We start from the raw sequence: 21,927 nt of genomic DNA, 5'->3' as shown, positions 1-21,927 counted from the left end.
TCTTTAGAAAAGTCACTTTTATAATGTGACATTTTGTACAATGAAACTCAATTCAAGTTATTTAATCAGAAATACTAAAGGATTTCAGTATAGTGTGACCTTTACTCTAGGTGACAACAGTGCCAGAGGTTAAGTTTTCTAACTATTTGTTAAGCATTTTGGAAAATATCTAGAAAATATTACATAAAACAGTCTATTGGTATTAAAATATACTCCTTTTTTATATAATTTATTGTCAAATTGGTTTCCATACAACACCCAGTGCTCATCCCAACAGGTATGCTCCTCAATGCCCATCACCCATTTTCCCCTCTCCCCCACTCCCCATCAATCCTTAGTTTGTTCTCAGTATTTAAGAGTCTCTTATGGTTTGCCTCCATCCCTCTGTGTAACTTTTTTCCCCTTTCCCTCCCCCATGGTCTTCTGTTAAAGTTTCTCAAGATCCACATATGAGTAAAAATATATGGTATCTCTCTTCCTCTGATGGACTTATTTCACTTAGCATAATACCCTCTAGTTCCATCCATTGTGCTGCAAATGGCATGATTTCATTCTTTCTCATTGCCAAGTAGTATCCCATTGTAATATTAACCACATCTTCTTTATCCATTCATCAGTTGATGGACATTTAGGCTCTTTCCATAATATGGCTATTGTTGAAAGTGCTGCTGTAAACATTGGGGTACAAGTGCCCCTATGCATCAGCACTCTGGTATTAAAATATACTCCTATCTTATTTTTCAGAGAAAAAGAAGTGGCGGTGCCTCGGATATCACTTTAGGCTATTTGCTTTCTCAATGCTAATACCAGTTCTTTGAAATACATGAAATACTCTTCTCTTGAATTTCTTTTTACTTACAAATAGCATTGCACTCTTTAAGTAAGTCATAGAAAATAATACAATCATTTCATAAGTCCCGTCTTTACAAAATTATATTTCTTTTCAAATATCCTATCATCGCATAATCTAGAAAGTCACAAAAATGAGAATGAAGCTAGTATCACTGAATCAACTAGATCATTGATTGAATTGATAAAGAATAGCTCTGGAAAATGAGAATAAAGATACACTGTCATTGGATTTGTGAGTGTGGTGATTGTGACTCACGACCTAAAGTGTGTACCTATCTTTGACATATCATCTCATTATTACCCCCAGGCCCATTCAGCTAGACTCCTGATGCACTTCCGCTTAGAATCAGAATTATTTAGTGGCAGATATCATGAAGTGCACGCTCCCAGTAAGACACAGCTACATAGAGAGGTGGATGTCATCACCTAAAAGGGTAGGTCCCTAGGAAGACGTATGGCGGCTTTGAGGAGGCAGCATCCTGTAAAAACTAGAACACAGATTTTGGATTTCATCAGATCTGGCTCTCAATGTAGTTTTGAGCCTTTGGCAAGTCACTTAATCTGAAATTTGTTTTCTCAGGTGTAAAACATAGATAACAATACTTATCTTTCAGAACTTCTGAAGGAAGTACATGAAATAACATAATTAAGATAGCTGGCCATACAAAATACGTTGTAAAACTTTGGTTGGTGTGCATAATTCGTTCCAGAAACATGCTTATAATCCAAAGCATTTGTATATCAAAGCGAATTTCAAGAACCATTGGCTCAGTTGTGACCATGTGAGGTTAGCTGTCACGTGCTACTAGTATTGCAAGACATTACTCGTTTATCAAGTCAAAATTTATTAGAAATGTTTTATAGTCTTGCAGAATACTTGAAGAACAAGTTACTCACAATCCAAGGTTTTACTGTACTCAGAAAATGTTAATTTTCCCCCTTTCACCTGTGATTATGGGAGGACTTCTTACTTATTTTCTCAGCTTTGGAGCTTCAGCTGAAATTCTGAGAAAACAGGAGAACTGACACTTAATATGCTTTACATATTTGTATGTAGGTGTGTGTTGATGTGTGTGAGTATATGCACACAGAAAGAAATTTGAATGTATAAATGAGTGAATGAATGAATGATTATTATGTGTTAGGTGGTTTCAAACAAATTTGATTAGTATCCTAGGCTTTAAACCTGATAAAAATTCCCAGAATCATACCTTTTCCAGAATTTAGTATCATTATAACTCTGGAAACTGCTTCTTACCTATGGAAGAGCAACCCAATAATCACTTACTCTACTTTCCTCTTATATTTCATCCTTTTCCCCTAAATTAGTGAATTGAATGAATGTAATTCTAGGTAATTGACTGACCTCTTGATGTTGGACATGACCTAGAGATTCACACATCCAGATGTCTGATAAAAGCAGTATTCAGCACTTAGGAACATTGTGTCCCCAAATTCCAAGAATTCACAAGGTCACTGAAAAAATTACATGAGGTAATTCATGCTGTTTATTTAGAAAACATTATGGAACATAGCACACATTCAACTTCTCATTAAGGAGGAGGAGAAAGGAGATGGTCAGAGACTAAAGAGGAGAGATAAGCATAGCATAGCTACTGTGTTCAAGGGCACGGTGAGGAGAAGCAGAATTCAGGGAAAATGGCAAAACTCTAAGCATCAAACGAAAATCAAGTCAAGAATTTGCAAATCAGGGATTGCAGTAATAAATATTGTGAAAAATATGAGGATTACATAAATACAATATTAACAGACGGAAGCATACAATGGATAAGTATTGCATAAATAAAATCATACAATGTTAAACATTAAGTTACTCTGAGAATGTTTTTATAAAGACGTTAACATTAAGCTAAGTATGCTGAAATTATTTATTTATTCTAGGAAATATTAACAGCACCTTATTACTCTGGATAGCTTTAACAGATCCAATTTAGTGACTTAACTTAAAAAATAAATTCCCTAATCTGTGACTGTTCAGTATCCAATCTGTTTCAAGAAGATGTTAAGTCATGTTAAGGTATTCATGAGCAACAACTATGTTTGAGAATGTGAATAATAGACTTGCTATCAATAAAATATTCTACATTTTCAAAGTACTGCATAAAAGAGCTTTAAACTATACCTTTTTGTTATCAAAGAAGAAGTTATAGTTAATGGAAATATCACCAGAATACAAGCAAAAAACTATACTTTGTTTGCTTGCTTGCTTGTTTGTTTGTTTAAACCCTACTATCCCAATCTCCCTATCCCAGGCCAGTGAAAAAAAAGTGAAGCAGAGAAAGCAGCTCAACCAATTCACTTTGTACTGATTTGAACAGAAAAATTCTACACAGAATAATTTGTCCAAAATCAGTTCTGCTTAGATTTTATAATTCACAATGGTCTTTTTTGTTTGTTTGTTTGTTTTCTTGCTTGCTTTAAATATTTGGGGGGGGGGAGGGGACATCACACTTCTATTAAATTAAGAGAAACATTTTTACAGTCTTGAGGTCTTTTTTTTTTTAGCACATATCATACCATGAATTCATAGAGAATGGTTTCCAATGTTCATCAAAACTTTCCCTACCAACTTTCTCCTTTTTCCACTGGTTGCTTCCTATCTAAATGTACTACAGCAGCATTAGTTCAAGACTGAAATAAAGAATTCATACATGACCTCACTTTCAACGTTATACCCATAACCCATATCCAATCTATCATCATAGTCTAGTATCACTTTTAAATGCATAGATTTTAAGTATGTGGGTTTGATGAGTTTTATTCCCAGACAGACACATATATTAATATGTACATACATAAATGTATGTACCTTGTAGCCACCACCCCTATCAAGACACAGAACATTTCTATCACCCCTAGAAAGTCCTTCCTGCTCTTTCCAGTCAATCTAGTCTCCCACTCTCATGCTAGGCTACTACTTTAAAATTTGTTTTCTTTCTATCTATCTATCTATCTATATTTGCCTATTCTGGAACTGTATATAAATTGAATCATATACTAGATATTCTTTTGTATCTGAAACCTTTACTCAATATAATGCTTTTGTCATTCATCCATGTTATTGCTTCAGCTGTGTATTACATTGTATGAATGTAGCAGGTTCTTTATTCATTCTCCTACTGAAGAACATTGGGTTGTTTCCAATTACTATTACAAATAAAGCTGCTATGAATGTTCTTACACAAATTCTATCATGAACATACATTTTCTTTCTCTTTGGTAAATACCAAGAAGGAGAGCAAAATCATAGGGTAAGTGTATGTTATAAGTAACTGATAAGTAGTTTCCAATGTGGCTGTACCATTTTATAGTCTGATCAGCAATGTATCAGAATTCCAGTTCCTCTACCTCTGGCCAACATTTACAATCATCATTTGTGTGTGTGTGTGTGTGTGTGTGTGTGTGTGTGTGTGTGTTTTAACCAATTTCATGAGTTGCTCTCCCTTCAAAGGTTAACCTTCAAAAGTTTGACCTCCATCCCCTTCTCTTTCTCAAAAATTGCTGCATGGACATTGTTGTGATTATTTTTTTGACTTTAGAAAGCATTTATAAATAACCACTGACTCCTACACCTATATCTCAGCCTAATCTATTAAATAGTTTAGTGTATAGCTAGTCAAATATATGAAATAGTTCAAAATTGTCTTTTTAACATTACCTATTCTAACAAGCATAAAGCAGCATCTCATGGTTTTAATTTGTGTTTGCCTGATGACTAATACAGTTTTTCTATGCTTACTGGACATTTATGTATCTTCATTTCCAAAACCTATAATCAAATCTTCTGTCATTTATGATTGAATTGTAAGAGTTTTTAATAAATTATGGGTCAAATAAATGTATTTTGAATACTTTTCCCATTGTGTATCTTGTTCTTTTCATTTCTTAATGGAGTTTCTTAAATATACATTTTTTTATTTTGATGTAGTTCGATTTGTCATTTTTTGGAAGATTAGTACCTCTTGTGTCCTATTAAAAAAATCTTCACCTACTCCAAAGTAATGAATATATGTTCCTATGTTTTCTTAAAGATTTTTTTAATGATTTAGCTTTTACATTATTTAGTTCTATAGCTATTAATTTTTATGTACAGTCTGAAGATAGGGCAAGAAAAATTTTTTTCCACACAGATACCTAGTTTATGTTACACTAGCATCATTTGTTTAAAAGACTATCATTTTCTGATTGAGTTGCCTTGGAATCTTTATTGAAAATCAGTTGCCTTTATCTGCATCTGTCTTTGGATTATAATCTATTCCATTTAAGTGTTTTTCTGCTTTTGCATCAATACCACATGGTCTTGGTTACTATAACTTTATATCTTTTGCATTTCTGTATAAATTTTAGAATCAGTTTGCCAATTTCTACTCTCCTCAAGTTTTAATGGGATGGTACTTAACTTCTAGATCAATTAGTAAAGACTTGATATCTTAACAATATTTAGTGTTTCAATTCATGAACATGATATATATTTACTTAGGTCTTTTTTAGTTTGTATCTTTTTTTAAGTTTATTTATTTATTTTGAGAGAGAGAGTGAGAGAGAACATGAGAGGGGAAGAAAGGGAGGGAGAGAGAAAGAATCCCAAACGGACTCTGCACTGTCAGCAAAGAGCCCAATGCAGGGCTTGAACTCATGAACCGTGAGATCGTGACCGGAGCAGAAATCAAGAGTCAGATGCTTACCTGACTGAACCACCCGGGACCCCTTTTTAAGTTTATCTCTTAAGTATATTGTGGCTTTCAATGTAGAGGTCTTGCAAAATTTGTTAAATTTGTTTCTAAGTATTTTACGTTTTTAAATTTCACTTTCCATTTTTAGTATATAGAAATACAGTTGATTTTTATACATTGTACTTGTATGATAAGATCTCACTAAATATATTTATTAGTTTTAATAGGTACTTGGGGATTCCATATCATTTCTACCTAAAAAATAATATTTACTGGAAATAAAAATAATTTCACTTGTTTCTATTCAATTTATATGTTTGTAATTCATTTTCTTACCCTGTTAAACTGACTAGGGTATCCACTGTAATGGTGATTAGAAGGAATAAAAATGGGCATGTTTCCACTGTCCCTTTTTTAGGAAGAAAGCATTTATTATTTCACAACTAAGTATGATGTCATCTGTGCACTTCCCACAAATTACCTTTATCAGATTGTGAAAATCCCATTTATTTCTAGATTGGTGAGAATTTTTTTTAATGAATCTTTAGCTGACTTCTGTCATGTGACTTCTCTGTGTTCACTGAAATAATAATATGAATTTTCCCTTTGATTTGGTTATGTAGTGAATTACATTGTTTAATTTTTTAATGTTGAATCAACTTCCACGCTTAAAAAAATAAATGCCAATTTGTTGTAATGCATTATCTTTTTTAAATATTGCTGATATCAACACAAAATGCATAAACCTTTAGAATCCTAAAGTAAGAGAGCTTTATCTGAGCCTAAGTTAGGACAGCTACCCAGGAAACATGCTATTCATAGGGAAGAAAGTGCTCAGAGAATGAACAGTTTTTACAGGGCTATATACTTTCTTACATCTTGTAGAAGTTCAAAAGATTATAGATTAACATATAGGTAAGAATAATAAGTATTTAACTTCAAGAAATGCAAGGAGCAGGAACATGGATCAATATCTTAAAGACAAGATGGTTTTCCTTTAGGCTGCTTATTTACGAAACAGGTGTGCAAAATGTATGCTTGGTGGGACATAAATCGGGCTTTTGGTTTAAACAAAGTTTATATACAGCCATGCTGCTTTAGAAAGAAATCTAAAATGTTTTCCCTTTTTTTCTCAGGCCTTTACGAGGGCTTTTTCCACTCATCACTGGGTTTGATTCATTAATATTATATGAATGATTTTAACATCTGTGTTCATGAATGCTATTAGTCGGCGATTTTCTTTTCTTATAATATCCTTGGCAGTTTTTATATTGGGGTTTTTCTGGTTTTATAACATGAGTTGAGAAATGCTCTGATCTTCCTAAGTGAGTCTGTGTGCTACTAATATTATTTCTTCTTTAAATGTTTGGTAGCACTCACCAGTAAAGTCACTTGGGCCCAGAGCTTTCTTGGGGAGAATATTTTAATTATACTTTATTAAATATAGGTTGTCTCAATTTTTGTTTCTTCTTACATTGGTTTTAGACGTTATGTCAATGAATGGGTATAGTTGTGTTCCAATTAAACTTTATTTACAAAAATAAGCATGGTCTAGATTTGACTCTCAGGCTAGAATTTGCCAACCTCTAGCTTAGATCACTGATACTAAACATTTCTTTTATTCTTATATAAACATTTTATTTTATTTTACTTTAATATGAAATTTATTGTCAAATTGGTTTCCATACAATGCCCAATGCTCATCCCAACAGGTGCCCTCCTCAATACCCATCACCCACCCTCCCCTCCCTCCCACCCCCCCATCAACTCTCAGTTTGTTCTCAGTTTTTAAGAGTCTCTTATGCTTTGGCTCTCTCCCACTCTAACCTCTTTTTTTTTTCTTCCTCTCCCTCACAGACTTCTGTTAAGTTTCTCAGGATCCACATAAGAGTGAAAACATATGGTGTCTGTCTTTCTCTGTATGACTTATTTCACTTAACATAATACTCTCCAGTTCCATCCACATTGCTACAAAGGGCCATATTTCATTCTTTCTCATTGCCACGTAGTATTCCATTGTTTATATAAATATCCATTCATCAGTTGATGGACATTTAGGCTCTTTCCATAATTTGGCTATTGTTGAGAGTGCTGCTATAAACATTGGGGTACAAGTGCCCCTATGCATCAGCACTCCTGTATCCCTTGGGTAAATTCCTAGCAGTGCTATTGCTGGGTCATAGGGTAGGTCTATTTTTAATCTTTTGAGGAACCTCCACACTATTCTTATGTAAACATTTTAAAGATATAAAATTCTAATCATTGCTTTCTTTTTTAACTCATGCATTATTGAGAAATGAATTGATATATATCTAAATGGTTGAGTATTTCAACATATGTTATTATTATTAAATTTAATTCAGCACATTGAAATCAGAAAATATATTCTTTTTCATGGATAATATTTTTTATTATATTGTCAGCTTATTCAAATCCATTGTTGAAAACAAAAAAGGGAGAAAAAGACAAAACAAAAAAGGAATAATTAGTAAATAAGTATGGGAAAGTATCTCACATCTTATTTGATAATGAATATGATGTGTATTTATAACTCAGTAGGCACAAATGATACATAATTAAAACAGTGTAGGTAAAAGTGTATTGTAATGAGCATTCCATTTTCTCAAAGCAACAGGGAATTTATAAAATTAAGTTTATATTCCTTGATTCAATTTATTGCACACAAGCATATATAAGAAAAATATCCTATCTGTTATACACAGCAATTTACTGAAGCATTACCAAACTACCAGAAAAAAAAACAAAACAACAAAAAAAGAAGTCTTCTCACAAAAGGGAACTACAAAACATTCATTAACAGGGTATTTAGTAGCCATGTATAATGAAGTATGTTCATATAATATTAATTTGAAACTCAACATAAATTAACTGTGAATAAAACTACCCTCAAATCACACATAATAATGATGGCAAAGTAACACAGACAAAGTGTCAAGGTAAGAATATCAAGGTACTGTGCTTTTACTTTTTCAAAATTTTCTGCAATGTGTTTATCATGTGAAATTTTTAAGGAAAACTATTTCTCTTAACACATTCCAAATAATTAAGTGACCTCCAAACACCCCATTCTTTATTTCTTCATTCCTGACCATGATTGCATCAGTTCTAACCCAGTTTTTCTCTTGGAAATCAGCTACCTGGATGTCCCAATACTGTTTTAACCATCTCTTAGTGTCTCAGCTAAGAATGCCTGCTCAGTTCTGGCTGGAAACCACCAGAGGTCCTTGCTGCTTCTGAGACTGGGTTGGGTACAGCTGACAGTCTTGGTTGTTCAGTGGGGCTGCCTTAAGCTTGGACACCCACCTCTGGAAGTTCCTTAGTCATCTTAGGTGTAAGCGGTCCCTGACCCACTGCTTCTCAGAACAGAACGTCAGACATATCTGACAGCTGTCCCATTCTGCCAGAACATTTTATATCATTTTACTCCTCTGCAATTTATTTTACTAGTAACAATACTATAGTCTGTCTTGGTGAATATTTTCTGTGCACTTAAAAATAATGCTTATATTGCAGTTGCTGGGTCCCATCTTCTACAAACATTCATTAGATCAATTTGGTTATTTCATTTAAATTTCCTATATTTTGAATATAGGAAAAGAGTTAAAACAGATGTGAAACTCTTCAAGTGCAAGTGCTGATTTGTTTATTCTTCCCTACTTCTGTCAATTTTTATTTCATATATTTTGAAGCTCTGATTTTAGGTGCATACACATCTGGGACTCATATTTTCTTAAGGAGATATCTTTTAATTTTGACATGACCCTAATTATCTCCAATAATACACCATGTTTTGACTCTCACTTTGCCTAATATTAATGAAGACATACAAGCTTATGCTCAGTATTTACATGATATATCTTTTACCATTCCTTTACTTTCAACTTTGTCTTTATATTTAAAGAATGTGTCTTATAAATGTCATATAGTTAGTTGGTTCTTACTTTATTTAACCAGCCTCAAAATTTGTCTTTTAATTGGAATATTTAGTCCATTCAAATTTTGTGTATTTGTTGATATGATTGGGTTTAAGTCTACTCACTTGTTTTCTGTTCTCTCCTGTGTGCTTTGTTTCCCCTCCCTGTTTTGGATTAAACCTGTATTACTATTTTTCCTTTCTATCTCCATTATTGGCTTTTTAGCTAATAAATTTATATCACTTAGTGTTTTCTCTGAGGATTATTTTACACATCCTTAATTTGTCATGGGCCATGTAAAATTAATATCCTACCTCTTTTCCTGTAACAAAATTATATTACAATTGTATAATACCATATTATATACTATTGTCCTTTGTGCTAATACTTTCACATATTTTACTTCCACATTTGTCTATTAATTCTTTTTTTAATGTTCTTTTAATTTTTTTGAGAGAGAGAGAGGACGATCAGGGTAAGGGCAGAGAGAGAGAGATGGAAAATCCATAATGGGCTCTGCGCTGAGAGCACAGAGCCCGATGCAGAGCTCGAACTCAAGAACAGTGAGATGATGACCTGAGCCAAAGTCAGATGCTTAACCAACTGACCACCCAGGTGCCCCAATATTAATTCTTAAAATCCTTTAAGAATTTACTTACACAGTTAGCAGTTTCAGTGCTCTTCCTTACTTCTTTCCTATAGGTGTGAATTTTCATCTGGTATAATTTCACTTAAACCTCAAAATTCCTTTATTATGTCTACATTGTTATAGATTATCTTTTCTGGATGTAGAATTCTAAGCTGATATTTTTTTTTCCTTTTCACACTCTAAAGACATTGTTACTTTATCTTTTAGTTCCCATTGGTTCAGGTGAAAAATCAGCTATCATTAATGGTGACATTTCCCTACATGCAATGTATCTCTCTTTCCTTAAGCTGCTTAACAGACTCTCTCTGTATCTTTGGTATTAGTGGTTGACTGTAACAGACTTAAATGTAGTTATCTTTTTTTTTTTTTTCAACGTTTATTTATTTTTGGGACAGAGAGAGACAGAGCATGAACGGGTGAGGGGCAGAGAGAGAGGGAGACACAGAATGGGAAACAGGCTCCAGGCTCTGAGCCATCAGCCCAGAGCCCGATGCGGGGCTCGAACTCACGGACCGCGAGATCGTGACCTGGCTGAAGTCGGATGCTTAACCGACTGCGCCACCCAGGCGCCCCTAGTTATCTTTGTATTAATCTAACTTGCTGTGCACTGAGTTTCCTAGATTGGTGTGTTGGTTTTTTATCAAATTTGGAAAAATCTTCTCAATATTTCTTTGACCATTTTTCTGTTCCATTTTCTCTCTTCTCTCATTCTAGAACTTCAATAACATACATATTAGATTGCTTAATATTATTCCCCAGAGCATTGAGCCTTTGCTAATTTTAGTTTTCTCAGTTGTTCAGTTTGGAAAATTTCTACTGACTTTCAAATTCATTAGTCCTTTCTTCGATTATAGCCAATCTGCTTCTGCTGTTAATACCATGCAATGAATTTTAATTCAAGTTTTTAAATTTTGAAGTTCTTGGATTACTATTTGATTTTTTAACAACTTTCTTATCTTTCCAAAAATTATCAAACTTTTCAGTCAATATTTTAATCATATTCCTATAAATTCTCTAACATGTTTAATCCTAGTTATTTTTACGCCTAGTGCAGAAACCAGTGCAGGGCCTGAACTCTACCTTAGGATTAAGACCTGAGCTGATATCAAGAGTCAGATGCTCGACTAAGCCACCCAGGTACCCCTAATCCTAGCTATGTTTAAATCCCAATCAGTTTATTTCAATTCCTCGACTGTCTGTGGGTCTGTTTTTATTGATTGATTTTACTTCTGAGTGTGGGTAACATTTTCTTGTAGAGTGGGTAATTTATGCGTCATTTTGAAATGCCACAGAGCACTCAAATTAAACATTATTTCTGCATGTGTCTGTGAAGGTGTTTTTGGGTGAGATTAGCATTTAAATTGGTGGACTCAGTGCAGTAGATTGCCTTGCCCAATGTAGGTAGGTGACATCCAAGTCACTAAGGGCCTGAATAAAACAAAAGATGGAAGGAGGAATTTGCCCCTTTTTTCTGACTTATCCCTTGAGCTGGGGCATCTAATTTCATTTTCTCTGATTCTTGAATTGGACTTCTATGATAGATTCTCCTGGTTCTCAGACCTCTGGACTGAAGCTGAATTATACCACCAGCAATCCTGGGTCTCCAGCTTACAGATGGCAGACTGTGGGACTTCTCAGCCTCCATATCACATGAACCAATACCTCATAATAAACCTCAATAAAGATATACAGACATAGATATATAGTTGGCCCTTGAACATCATGAGGGTTGGGGTGCCAACCTCCCACATAGTCAGAAACCTATATATAACTTTGGTTTCCCCAAAACTTAACTATTTAGTAGCCCACTGTTGACCAGAAGCTTTACTGATAACATAAGGCATATGTTGTGTTATATGTATTATAGTTTTATTCTTACAATAAAGTAAATGACAGAAAAGAAAATGTTATTAAGAATACTGTAAGGAAGAGAAAATACATTTATAGCACTTTACTATAAAAAAAATCCACATTTAAATGGACCCATGCAGATCAAATCCCTGTTGATTATCAACTGTAGTAACAGAAAATGGATATTATGGTTCTATTTCTCTGGAAAATCTTGACTGATACACTTCGGATTTTTTTGCATATTTAGTAATTTTTTTTTGCATGCTGTCTTTGTAAATGATTTATATCATAGGGACTCTGCATTCTGTTACCTTCCTCTGAAGAATGTTGTATTTTGTGCTCAAATAGTTAATATAGTGGAGGATCACACTGGTCTTATGAGCCTTTTTTTTTTAACTTATTCATATATTCATTTCACTTTTATCCTCAGTACCAGAGCAAAACTGAGCCCTGTTAACATGGCCAGAAGGGTTCCAGTACCACAAGGGTTCACCTTCTGGTACTTGAATAGAAAATTTATATTTATCAAGCTCCTCAGAGTTGATGGAACTCTAATTCCTAACTCAGTCTCCACAGCAATAGGAAGCTGCTGAAATCTCTAATCCCCTCTTCAACTTTCCAGGTATTGTTTTTCCCTGGGATCCTTGAAATCTTGCTTTGCACAGGCATATTTTAGTGGTTACCCAAGAATTTGGGAACACTTTATACACATATTTTGAGGCTTCCACCTCAGACATTCCCTCCATTATGGGACTTCCCCACTCTGGCATCCCCAAACTCCTTCCTCTGATATCTCAAAGACTGTGATTTCCTTACTGAGGATGCCGCCACCCCCACATCCTGCAGATGAAGAGTGTTTAAAAGGGAAAAATTCTATAAATGCAGATTTAATCTTTCTTGCAAGAGCCTAATTTCCTTAAGTTTCTGCCTGCTTTTGGTCATTCACCAATGCTTTCCAAACATTGTTTTTTATATTATGTCCAGAGTTTATATAATTGTTGCTGGCAGGAGGTTTATTTCAATATAAACTTTTCTGTCACTAACAGAAGGTGGAAAGCTATATTCTGAAGATTTTCTCTCATAAATACCTTTGGAATATCTTTATCTTTACTGTCTCTACCCTCCTGAAGGCAATACTCATCTCTTATGAGGATTAATATATTACCACCTCCATATTTGTTCCCCCTCAAAGAGAGTGATCATCCAAAAATGGAACCTTGATCATGTTACCGCCATGCTTAAAACCATGCAACACCTTCCCATTGGTCTCTGCTTAAACACCAAATTCTTTTAATTGGCTTCAATGGTTCATATTACTTGGTCCACTAATACATCAGTTATAAACCCCTTGATCATTACATTCCAACCAAAGTAAACTCCTTTACATTTCATAAAATATGCCATGAACCCCTGATACCTGAAATTTCACACTGTTCCCTCTGCCTGGAACATTACCCCTTCTCTTCATTTGACTAATATTATATCACTTCTTAGGTCTTTACATTTTCTGGTATATTTTCTCATGGATCCCTTATATTATACTAGGGTGTCTGTTTTGTATTTCTACAGTACCCATAAGTAGTCGTTTCACTTATAAATTCAATTGTTACTTGTATTTTGTCTAACAGGCTGTAAGCTCTAGTAAGGCATGAACAGTGTCTTTGCTACTGAGTACTATAGAGTGACTTCCACAGTACCTGACTTCTAGTTACAGCACAATAAATGATTAATAAACTCATAAATTAATGACTATAACCAAGTTTTAATACAACCTGAATCTCCATTGATAGTTTCATAACTTAAATGGCAAGGGCTAACAGCTGAGCAGCATTGTTTACCAATTATCTCAAATAATAAGACACAAAAATGTCACCAATACACTTTGAATATCAATTTCCATTAACAATTCTGTTTGACATATCTTAAAAACAGCTTTTAATATTTGCCTTCTAAGATGTCCAATTATTATAAAAATATTTTTGTGACTAATCTAAAACTTTCCTTGCCCAAATCAAAAAAAGTATTATCTTTTTGAATATATAGTAACTATTTTAATTTTAAATTATTTTAATGTTAATATTTAATTTAATATATTAATATATACAAAATTAGAAGACTATCTTTGTTATAGATTGTAGCCTTATGTCCAAAAGGGGTTGCAATGTAACCTCTTCTGATATAAAAAGTTTTTAAAATAACAGATTATACAACTATTTGAAATCTCTATAGCCCCCTTGTAATTCACCATGTGGATTTTTCCCTAATTCTTTTCATGTTACGTGTATTACGGTTAGGAAAAAATCTTGCATTCATTCCAGTTACACAGTTTACTAGATTTGTGATCTCAGGTACCTTTCTTTTTGTTTTCTTTTTCTTTTTCTGAAATCCAAAGCTATCCAAGCTGCATTTTCCTTATCTGTAAAAATAGACATAAATTACATAGCTTATCCCATAGGGCTATTGTGAATATAATATATTTCATGTAAAGCATTCATCAGCTTCTAGCACATAAGCATTTTTTACCTTAAATAATGTAAACTAATAGAACATTTTGTAAGTATACTAGATCCTGTAGGACTTAGTATAACTCTAATCTCTATTAAATACAAAAAGCTTCTTATAATTTAATAATTCAGACATAAAAATCAAGGGGGGAAACTTGAAATTCTAGAGTACTATGGAGATCAGATACATACCTGAAGGAGACTAGCAGTTCAAGTTCAAAATTTGATTTCAATCCACTGCCATATAGAAAACATCAGCTTTATTTAAATTGTTAAAGCCAGGAGGCAAACAGGAAATGTTATTTTTCCTTTAATGCTGAATAAATGGGTGGTTATAAAAGGCAAAGAGACTTATCCAAGTTGAGTAAGTGGAGAGTCATGATTCAGATCCTGGATTCATGAGACTACAGGCCACTTTCTTAATCTCTGCATGAAGAACATGCATCAGGGGAAAACGTCTATTTAGGAGGAACCATAGGCAGTATCTACAGAGCTCTGTGTAACACACACAGGGTAGCAGCACCATAAGTCATGATCTGTATCAAAATATTTAGGTTCTATTCAAACATTTTAGAAAATATAGTACATAGAAGGAGGTCATTAATCTTTATATTTTGTATTTAACCAATATTAGTTTGATTTTGAGAAAATAAGTTACATATCTTCTAGAAAGAAAGGGAAGTTTCTGGAATGGGCTACAAACACTTTTTGAAATATATATGTATGGTAATTTCCATACTTTGAGCCATGTGCAAAATATCAAACTATCAATAGAATTTGGTATAAAACTCAAAATATTCTGATAAAACCATGCCTTGTGAGTATGGGGACAGTTAATAAATGGAGCTTCTCAGTTATTGGCCTTTTGGTTTTGAGCTATGGTATGACTGATAAAGAACACCAAAAAATATACAAAGCAACTTCTGATGAGCCTAGTTTGTTCACTCAATAACTATTTTTTAAGCACATAATTAGTGCCATGGTAAGCCAAGCCCATTCTAGGGAATAGTATGGTGGTCATGGGGCTGTCTGCCCATGACTCTGGCACTTGCTGGTGCTGACTCCAGGCATGAGAAATCTATGACCACCTAACAAATGGAAGTTAGGTGTGCCAGGGAGATTGTGGAATTGACAACCACTCAGATTCTACAACCTGGACATATAGGACTTGAATTCTTTTGCAGGAATCCACAGTCACTAAGTGTGGGGAATAAATTTAGGAATTCTCTGAGCTTGCACCAATGGGTAAACAAGGCATAAAGAATTAGAAAGCCATAGGATTAACACACCCAAGTTTGGGTAAACAAGATTAGGTAAATAAGATTAGGTAAACAGGGCAAAAGCACCCAGTATAAGACAAAGGTATAGGAATAGGATACCTCAGGATGAAAAACATCCAAGATTAGGTAAACAAGATTAGGTATTCAGGGCGGAAGCCCCCTCCAATTTAATACAATAGCAAAAAGCTGCTTTCACTGGAAGGAAGGACAAAAACAGGTAAACCAGGCCAAGTTGCCCAAGCGGGTCTATTTAGCAAAAGAAAGGTGCCTTGTTGACCCTGAGGTACATGCTCTGTCTTTCTTGTTCCCTAGGCCAGCTCAGGTAAACAGAGGTGGAGCCTCATGTCTGCTGTAAACAACCTTCTACCCAGCACCAGAATTTTGTTTGGTATTGACCCAAACCCCTAACACCACATATCTTCAAAACCCCTTTTCCCCCATGCCCAGGAGTTAATGTTCATGGTTTCATTGTCTCTTTGTGCACTCTCATCATGTTGTAAGCCTTCTGATCCTAATAAAAACAGAGCAAGGACCCTTACTCGGGGCTCTTGTCTCCTCCTAGACATTAGCCTCTGTCACACTTCAATCCAGCATCCACTCTCTTGCTGGGCAAGAGAGAACTCCAGACCCAGAGTCTACAACAACTAAGGTCACTTCTAGTTTAATGTATAACATTTACAGGGGCTTTGAAGATAATTCAGAGATTTATCTTTATCCATTCTCTCAAAGAGAAGAGGTCACAAACTTTTTTAAATAAAAAAATTCCTCCTGAGTACTGAACAGGTTAGATCATTTCTCATCGTTTTCAATGACCAAAATAGTAGAAATGCCTAAGGAATGTGTATGTATTGAATTTCTACAAACTTTGACAGCCACAAGATGTGGAACAAGGTATTTCTGCTGTTTTATTGAGTTAATCCACTGATAAGCCTTCCCAGAGTATGGCTTAAAATGTGCATATCCCTACCACTAATTCTAATCCTTTAATGAAAATAAACCTTTGGGCTTTTTTTTTATTGCATTAACTGCTAAAACTGTTCCTTTAGGTACTCATCCCCATTTACCATCCAGTCTGAGAATATTATAATTGAAAAGGCGTAGAGAGGTCATCGAACCATTCCAAAATCCCCTTCTACTACACCACAGCTTAGAGTCACTCAACATCTCCTTGAATACCTGCAGAGATCGGTCTTTAACTTTTAAAAAAGTTTTTCCTTATAGATTATTTTTAATATCTTTTTTGAAGTATAATTGACATAGTAGTTTCAGGTGTAAATCCAATGACTCAGTATTTGTATACACTGTAAAATAATTACAATAAGTCTGCTAATCACCATATTAAGTTATGAAATATACCATACAGTATTAGTGATTATAGTGCTGTATATTACATTTCCATTTCTTATTTATTTTATGACTAGAAGTTTGTACCTCTTGATCCCCTTCTCCCATTTCGCCCACCCTCCAATCCTCCTTCTCTCTGGCAACCACCAATCTGTTCTCTGTTTCTGTGAGTTTGGCTTTCTTTTGTTTTGTTTGTTCGCTTGATTTGCTTTTTAGATTCCACATAGACGTGAAATCACATGGTGTTTGTCTTTCTCTGCCTGACTTGTGTTAGCATAACGCCGTCAAGGTCCATCCATGCTGTTGTAAATGACAAGATTTTATACAAGGTTTCTTTTTTTTTATAGCCAAGTAGAATTTCATTGTGTGAGTTCTTGTGCGTGTATCTCACATCTTAATCTATTCATCCATCAATGGACATTTTGGATGTTTTCATATTAATATCTTATATATTAATTTTCTTCTTTCATCTGAGTACCCAAAAACTAAACTTGTGCTCTCTTTCCTATGATAGCCTGTCCAGCTTCTGAAGGTCACTCACAACCTCTTCCTGGGCAGAACATCTTGGTTGCACTTGCTCTTTGAAGGACAACCACATGCTGAAGATTTTGCAGAGTGGATTTATATATATTTATATATATATTTAAATATATATCTATATTTATATATGTTTATATATATTTAAATATATATCTATATTTATATATGTATTAAAATATATATTATATAAAATATAATATAAATATACATATAAAATATGTATATATTTTAAATATAAATATATATAAATAAATATATATATTAAATATATAAATATAAAATATGTATATGTTTTAAATATAAATATACATATAAAATATGTAGATATTTTATAATATATAATATATAAACTTTTTATATAAAATATATAAAATAAAATTTATATATATTATATAAATATATAATTTTTGTTCTTTTAGGTAAAGGTGTTTTCTGTTTATTATATTCTAATCATTTGAGTTAAGATTTAACACATGAAAGTAATAGAGGCCAGAATTACAGCTTGTTAGAGGTTGCTGGGTTGGTGTGGAGGATGAAGTTAGATCACCAACCAGAAAGAGTAATTATTCCCTCCTGATAATACTTGGTTTCAAAATTCCACTACTTATATTCAGATTTAACTAACATATTAAGCCCCTATCTGGTTCCAATTACTATATAATATGTTTTCCTATATCTTTAGATTAGCTGGAGAACATAATTACCTAAGGATCCCTGAGGATATGTAGCAGGAAGAGGCCTGACTTACTCAACGCTTCAGCTCCGATGCTCATGAAACCATCGTTTATGAAGTCAGATACCATGATGAGTGCTTTTCTACATTTCATTTCACTTATTTGCCAGTTCCAGGATATTTTTATAGTCACACTAAAGATAAAAAAATTCAGACTCAAAAGTGTGGCTTTTCCATCCACAGCTAATAAGGAATAAGATCTAAAAATCTTGGGGCGCCTGGGTGGCGCAGTCGGTTAAGCCTCCGACTTAAGCCAGGTCACGATCTCACGGTCAGTGAGTTCGAGCCCAGAGCCTGACGCGGGGGCTGGAGCCTGTTTCCGATTCTGTCTCCCGCTCTCTCTGCCCGTTCCCCGTTCATGCTCTGTCTCTCTCTGTCCCTAAAATAAATAAATAAATAAATAAATAAATAAATAAATAAATCTAAACACATATCTGTCAAATCTAGAGCTTTCACTACCTTATTTAGTGTGGGAGTTTCCATGGCTGACATCTTCCTTATCCCTTATCCCTGCTGCCTCCTGATAGCTAGAATTTCAATAACAGGACATCCGCAGCCTTATACGGCTGGCTAGTAATCAGGACTACCTGTTGGCCAACACAAATAAAAACCAAAGATTGAGTAAGCAAAACCACTCATAAGAAAAGTGCTCATCAGCAAGACAAATACTTCATGATCTTGCTTATTTGTAAAGAAACCAAATTCCCAGAAACATAGAGTATATTGGTGGTTGCCAGGGGCTGGGGAGTGGTGGGTTTATAAGATGAGTAACTTCCAGGGACCTAATATACAGCACTGTGACTATAGTTACTAATACTGTATTAGTATGGTATACTTGAAATTTGCTAAGAGTAGATCTTCAATGTTCTCACTACACACACATATACATACACATGTTCCCAAAGGTAACTATGTAAGGTAATGGATGTGTTAACTAACCTTATCATAGTAATCATTTCTCAATATATACATATATCAAATCACCATATTGTATACCTTAAGCTTACTCAATGTTATAGGTCAAATATATTTCAACAAAGATGGAAAAAGTATTGTGCATTTTAAAAAGCTTAATAAGTAAAGCTACTATTTTTTAATCTTGTTTCAATTCTGTGTGTGTGTGTCTATGTACTAAGTTATGACATATAATACATTCTTTTAACCATGGGTGAATTTAAAAACATTTGAAAGCCAACTTAGTAGAATCACTATAGCATTACTGAGGAAGGTGGATTAGAGACAGAGTATTAGAGTAGAGAATCTGATTAAGAGGCTATTATAATGGTCCAGAAGAGAATGAGAAACTAAACTAAGGAAATTGCAATGAGAATGCAAGAAAATGATTACCCGAGTGTATAAAGGAAAATGTAATTACCAGAATGAAGGGACAAGGAAAGTACAGGTGAGTTTCAGATTTCTGGCTTGGAAGAATGAGTGATGTATGACCATTAGCTAAGGGATTAAATAAAAGTGAGAAGCAGATTTTCAAGGAAAAAATAGTAAGTTTAGTTTTGAATCATATCCATCATATATCTAAATGAAATATGCAGCTAGATATTCCATTCTACAGGACAAGACTCTGGACTAAAGGTATAGGTTAGGGACTAGGAAGTCGATTATATGATTCATAACAAGAGTGGACTAAGATAAGAGGTCAACTACAATAAGTTGAGGGAAAAGAATCAGTGAATAAGACTTAAGGTTACTGTTAGAAAAGTTGAAAAAGAACAGAAGAGAGTGGCTTTAAGAAGCTAAAGGAGAGAAACAAAGGGTTTCCAGATGGAGTAGTCACCACTATTTAAATGCCAAACGATATAATATAACATGAGGACAGAAAAACATCTATGGTTTTCACAATAAGTGGTAACTGGCAGGGCACCTGGGTGGCTCAATCAGTTAAGCCTCTGACTTTGGCTCAGGTCATGATCTTGCGGTTCATGAGTGCAAGCCCCACATCCGGCTCTGTGCTGACAGCTCAGAGCCTGGAGGCTGCTTCAGATTCTGTGTGTGTGTCTCTCTCTGCCCCTCCCCTGCTTGCACTCTGTCTCTCTCTCTTTCTCTCAAAAGTAAATAAACATTAATTAATTAATTTAAAAAGTGGTAACTGGAAACTTTTGTTAGAACAATTTCATGTAAGAAACTGAAACACAGATTGTAAGACAAGGAAATGAACAGTATGTTATACACACATGTACAAACACACACACATACATATGCACACACATATACATACAGATACACCCGTTAGTCCTTGGGTAATCCACTCTGACCTCAGATTGGCCCAAATTAAGTTGATGTACAGCAACATGCTAGGTTTTATAAATTAGATTTCTGATTGAGGCAGTTTGCTTTAAATAAGTGAGATAAGCTAGAACGTTCAGTTATAAGAAAGTTTAATGTTTCTCTGGGTTTTCAGTGATTTTTCTGTACTTCTGCCACATGACAGTATAAAGCATTAGTTAAGAGGGTGGGCTTGGACCCAAATTACTGATGTTCAGTACCATCTCCGCCACAGTATAATATATAGTAATTAGCATTCTCTACTTCTCTTTCTCTGTAATGGGGATCATGTGAACAATAATGCTGGGTTCTGAAGGTTGGTTGTTTTGAGGATTACGTGACAATACATATAAAGCAGTTAGGTTTGCACTTGAGCACTTAAATGTTACTTTTTTTCTGAGTTCTCCTGAGAACTAATTCACATAAAGGATAAAAGAGAAAGGACAGATTTTGATGCATTACTAGAATTTGGATCATATAAACTCTGCTGACATAGAAATTGAACTGAAAGGATGCAATATTCTTGAGGACTCTCAAATAAATGGTAAAAAAGCCCAAGTTTTATAACTCTTGACTATAGACATGCAATATGCATACATATTTAAGGTAATTCTTGAAGTTTTTGAGGGCTCTAGTGTTCAGTCCCACATTTGACTGTTATATCCTTTCTATTGTGTTAAGTGCACCTTTAATTGAAAAAGAGAATATAGTATTTCATAAGGTAACCATGATGCTTTGATCCTCCCAGATATGGTCCATTGATATGTGAAGCTCTAACTCTGATCACTAAAATCAGAGCTGAAAGAATCATGCAAAAGTTTTTAATCTCTTTAACATTTTTAATAGTCTTATTTTCTTATATTACAACACTACCAAACATGCTTTCCAGTAGATTATAATCAATATTGATAAGATGCTTAGAAAATATTTTTAATTATGGAAATTAAGTTTTAAAAAAATAAGAGCATGGGGCAACCTTATATGATATTATAAGTTTTATATATACAAGACAGAAAATTTGATCACAAATAGATGTATTTGGTAGTCACTCAGTTTCAATGAAACCACAAACATTGGCTATTCCCCAATTTCAACACATTGTGATAGTTGATGATTCAACTCAGCAATAACTGATCCCAGGGAGAGGCTTTCAAGCCACAAACTTTTCCATACCATTCACTTCTGAGTCTATAAAATAGCTGTAATAATCCAGGGCCAGTCACTTCTAATTGCTTACAACAGCATCCACGAGAAGGAACTGGCTG

At 34.2% G+C, this 21,927-nt stretch overlaps 1 protein-coding gene across 1 annotated transcript in view; it reads left to right on the top strand.

Moving 5' to 3' along the window:
- The window catches only part of LOC125164868 (odontogenic ameloblast-associated protein-like), a 34,199-nt gene that overhangs the window by 8,614 nt on the left and 3,658 nt on the right, over positions 1-21,927 (top strand). The window contains exons 10-11 of the mRNA XM_047857607.1: positions 2,369-2,485; positions 5,221-5,264. Of these exons, the coding sequence (XP_047713563.1) occupies positions 2,369-2,485; positions 5,221-5,264 (161 nt within the window). The remainder of the gene's footprint in view (positions 1-2,368; positions 2,486-5,220; positions 5,265-21,927) is intronic.

The sequence above is a fragment of the Prionailurus viverrinus genome, chromosome B1 (genome assembly GCF_022837055.1).
Source record: "Prionailurus viverrinus isolate Anna chromosome B1, UM_Priviv_1.0, whole genome shotgun sequence".
Taxonomy (NCBI): domain Eukaryota; kingdom Metazoa; phylum Chordata; class Mammalia; order Carnivora; family Felidae; genus Prionailurus; species Prionailurus viverrinus.
The sequence above is the reverse complement of the archived record's forward strand: the minus strand, read 5'-3'. Positions and strand labels throughout refer to the sequence as shown.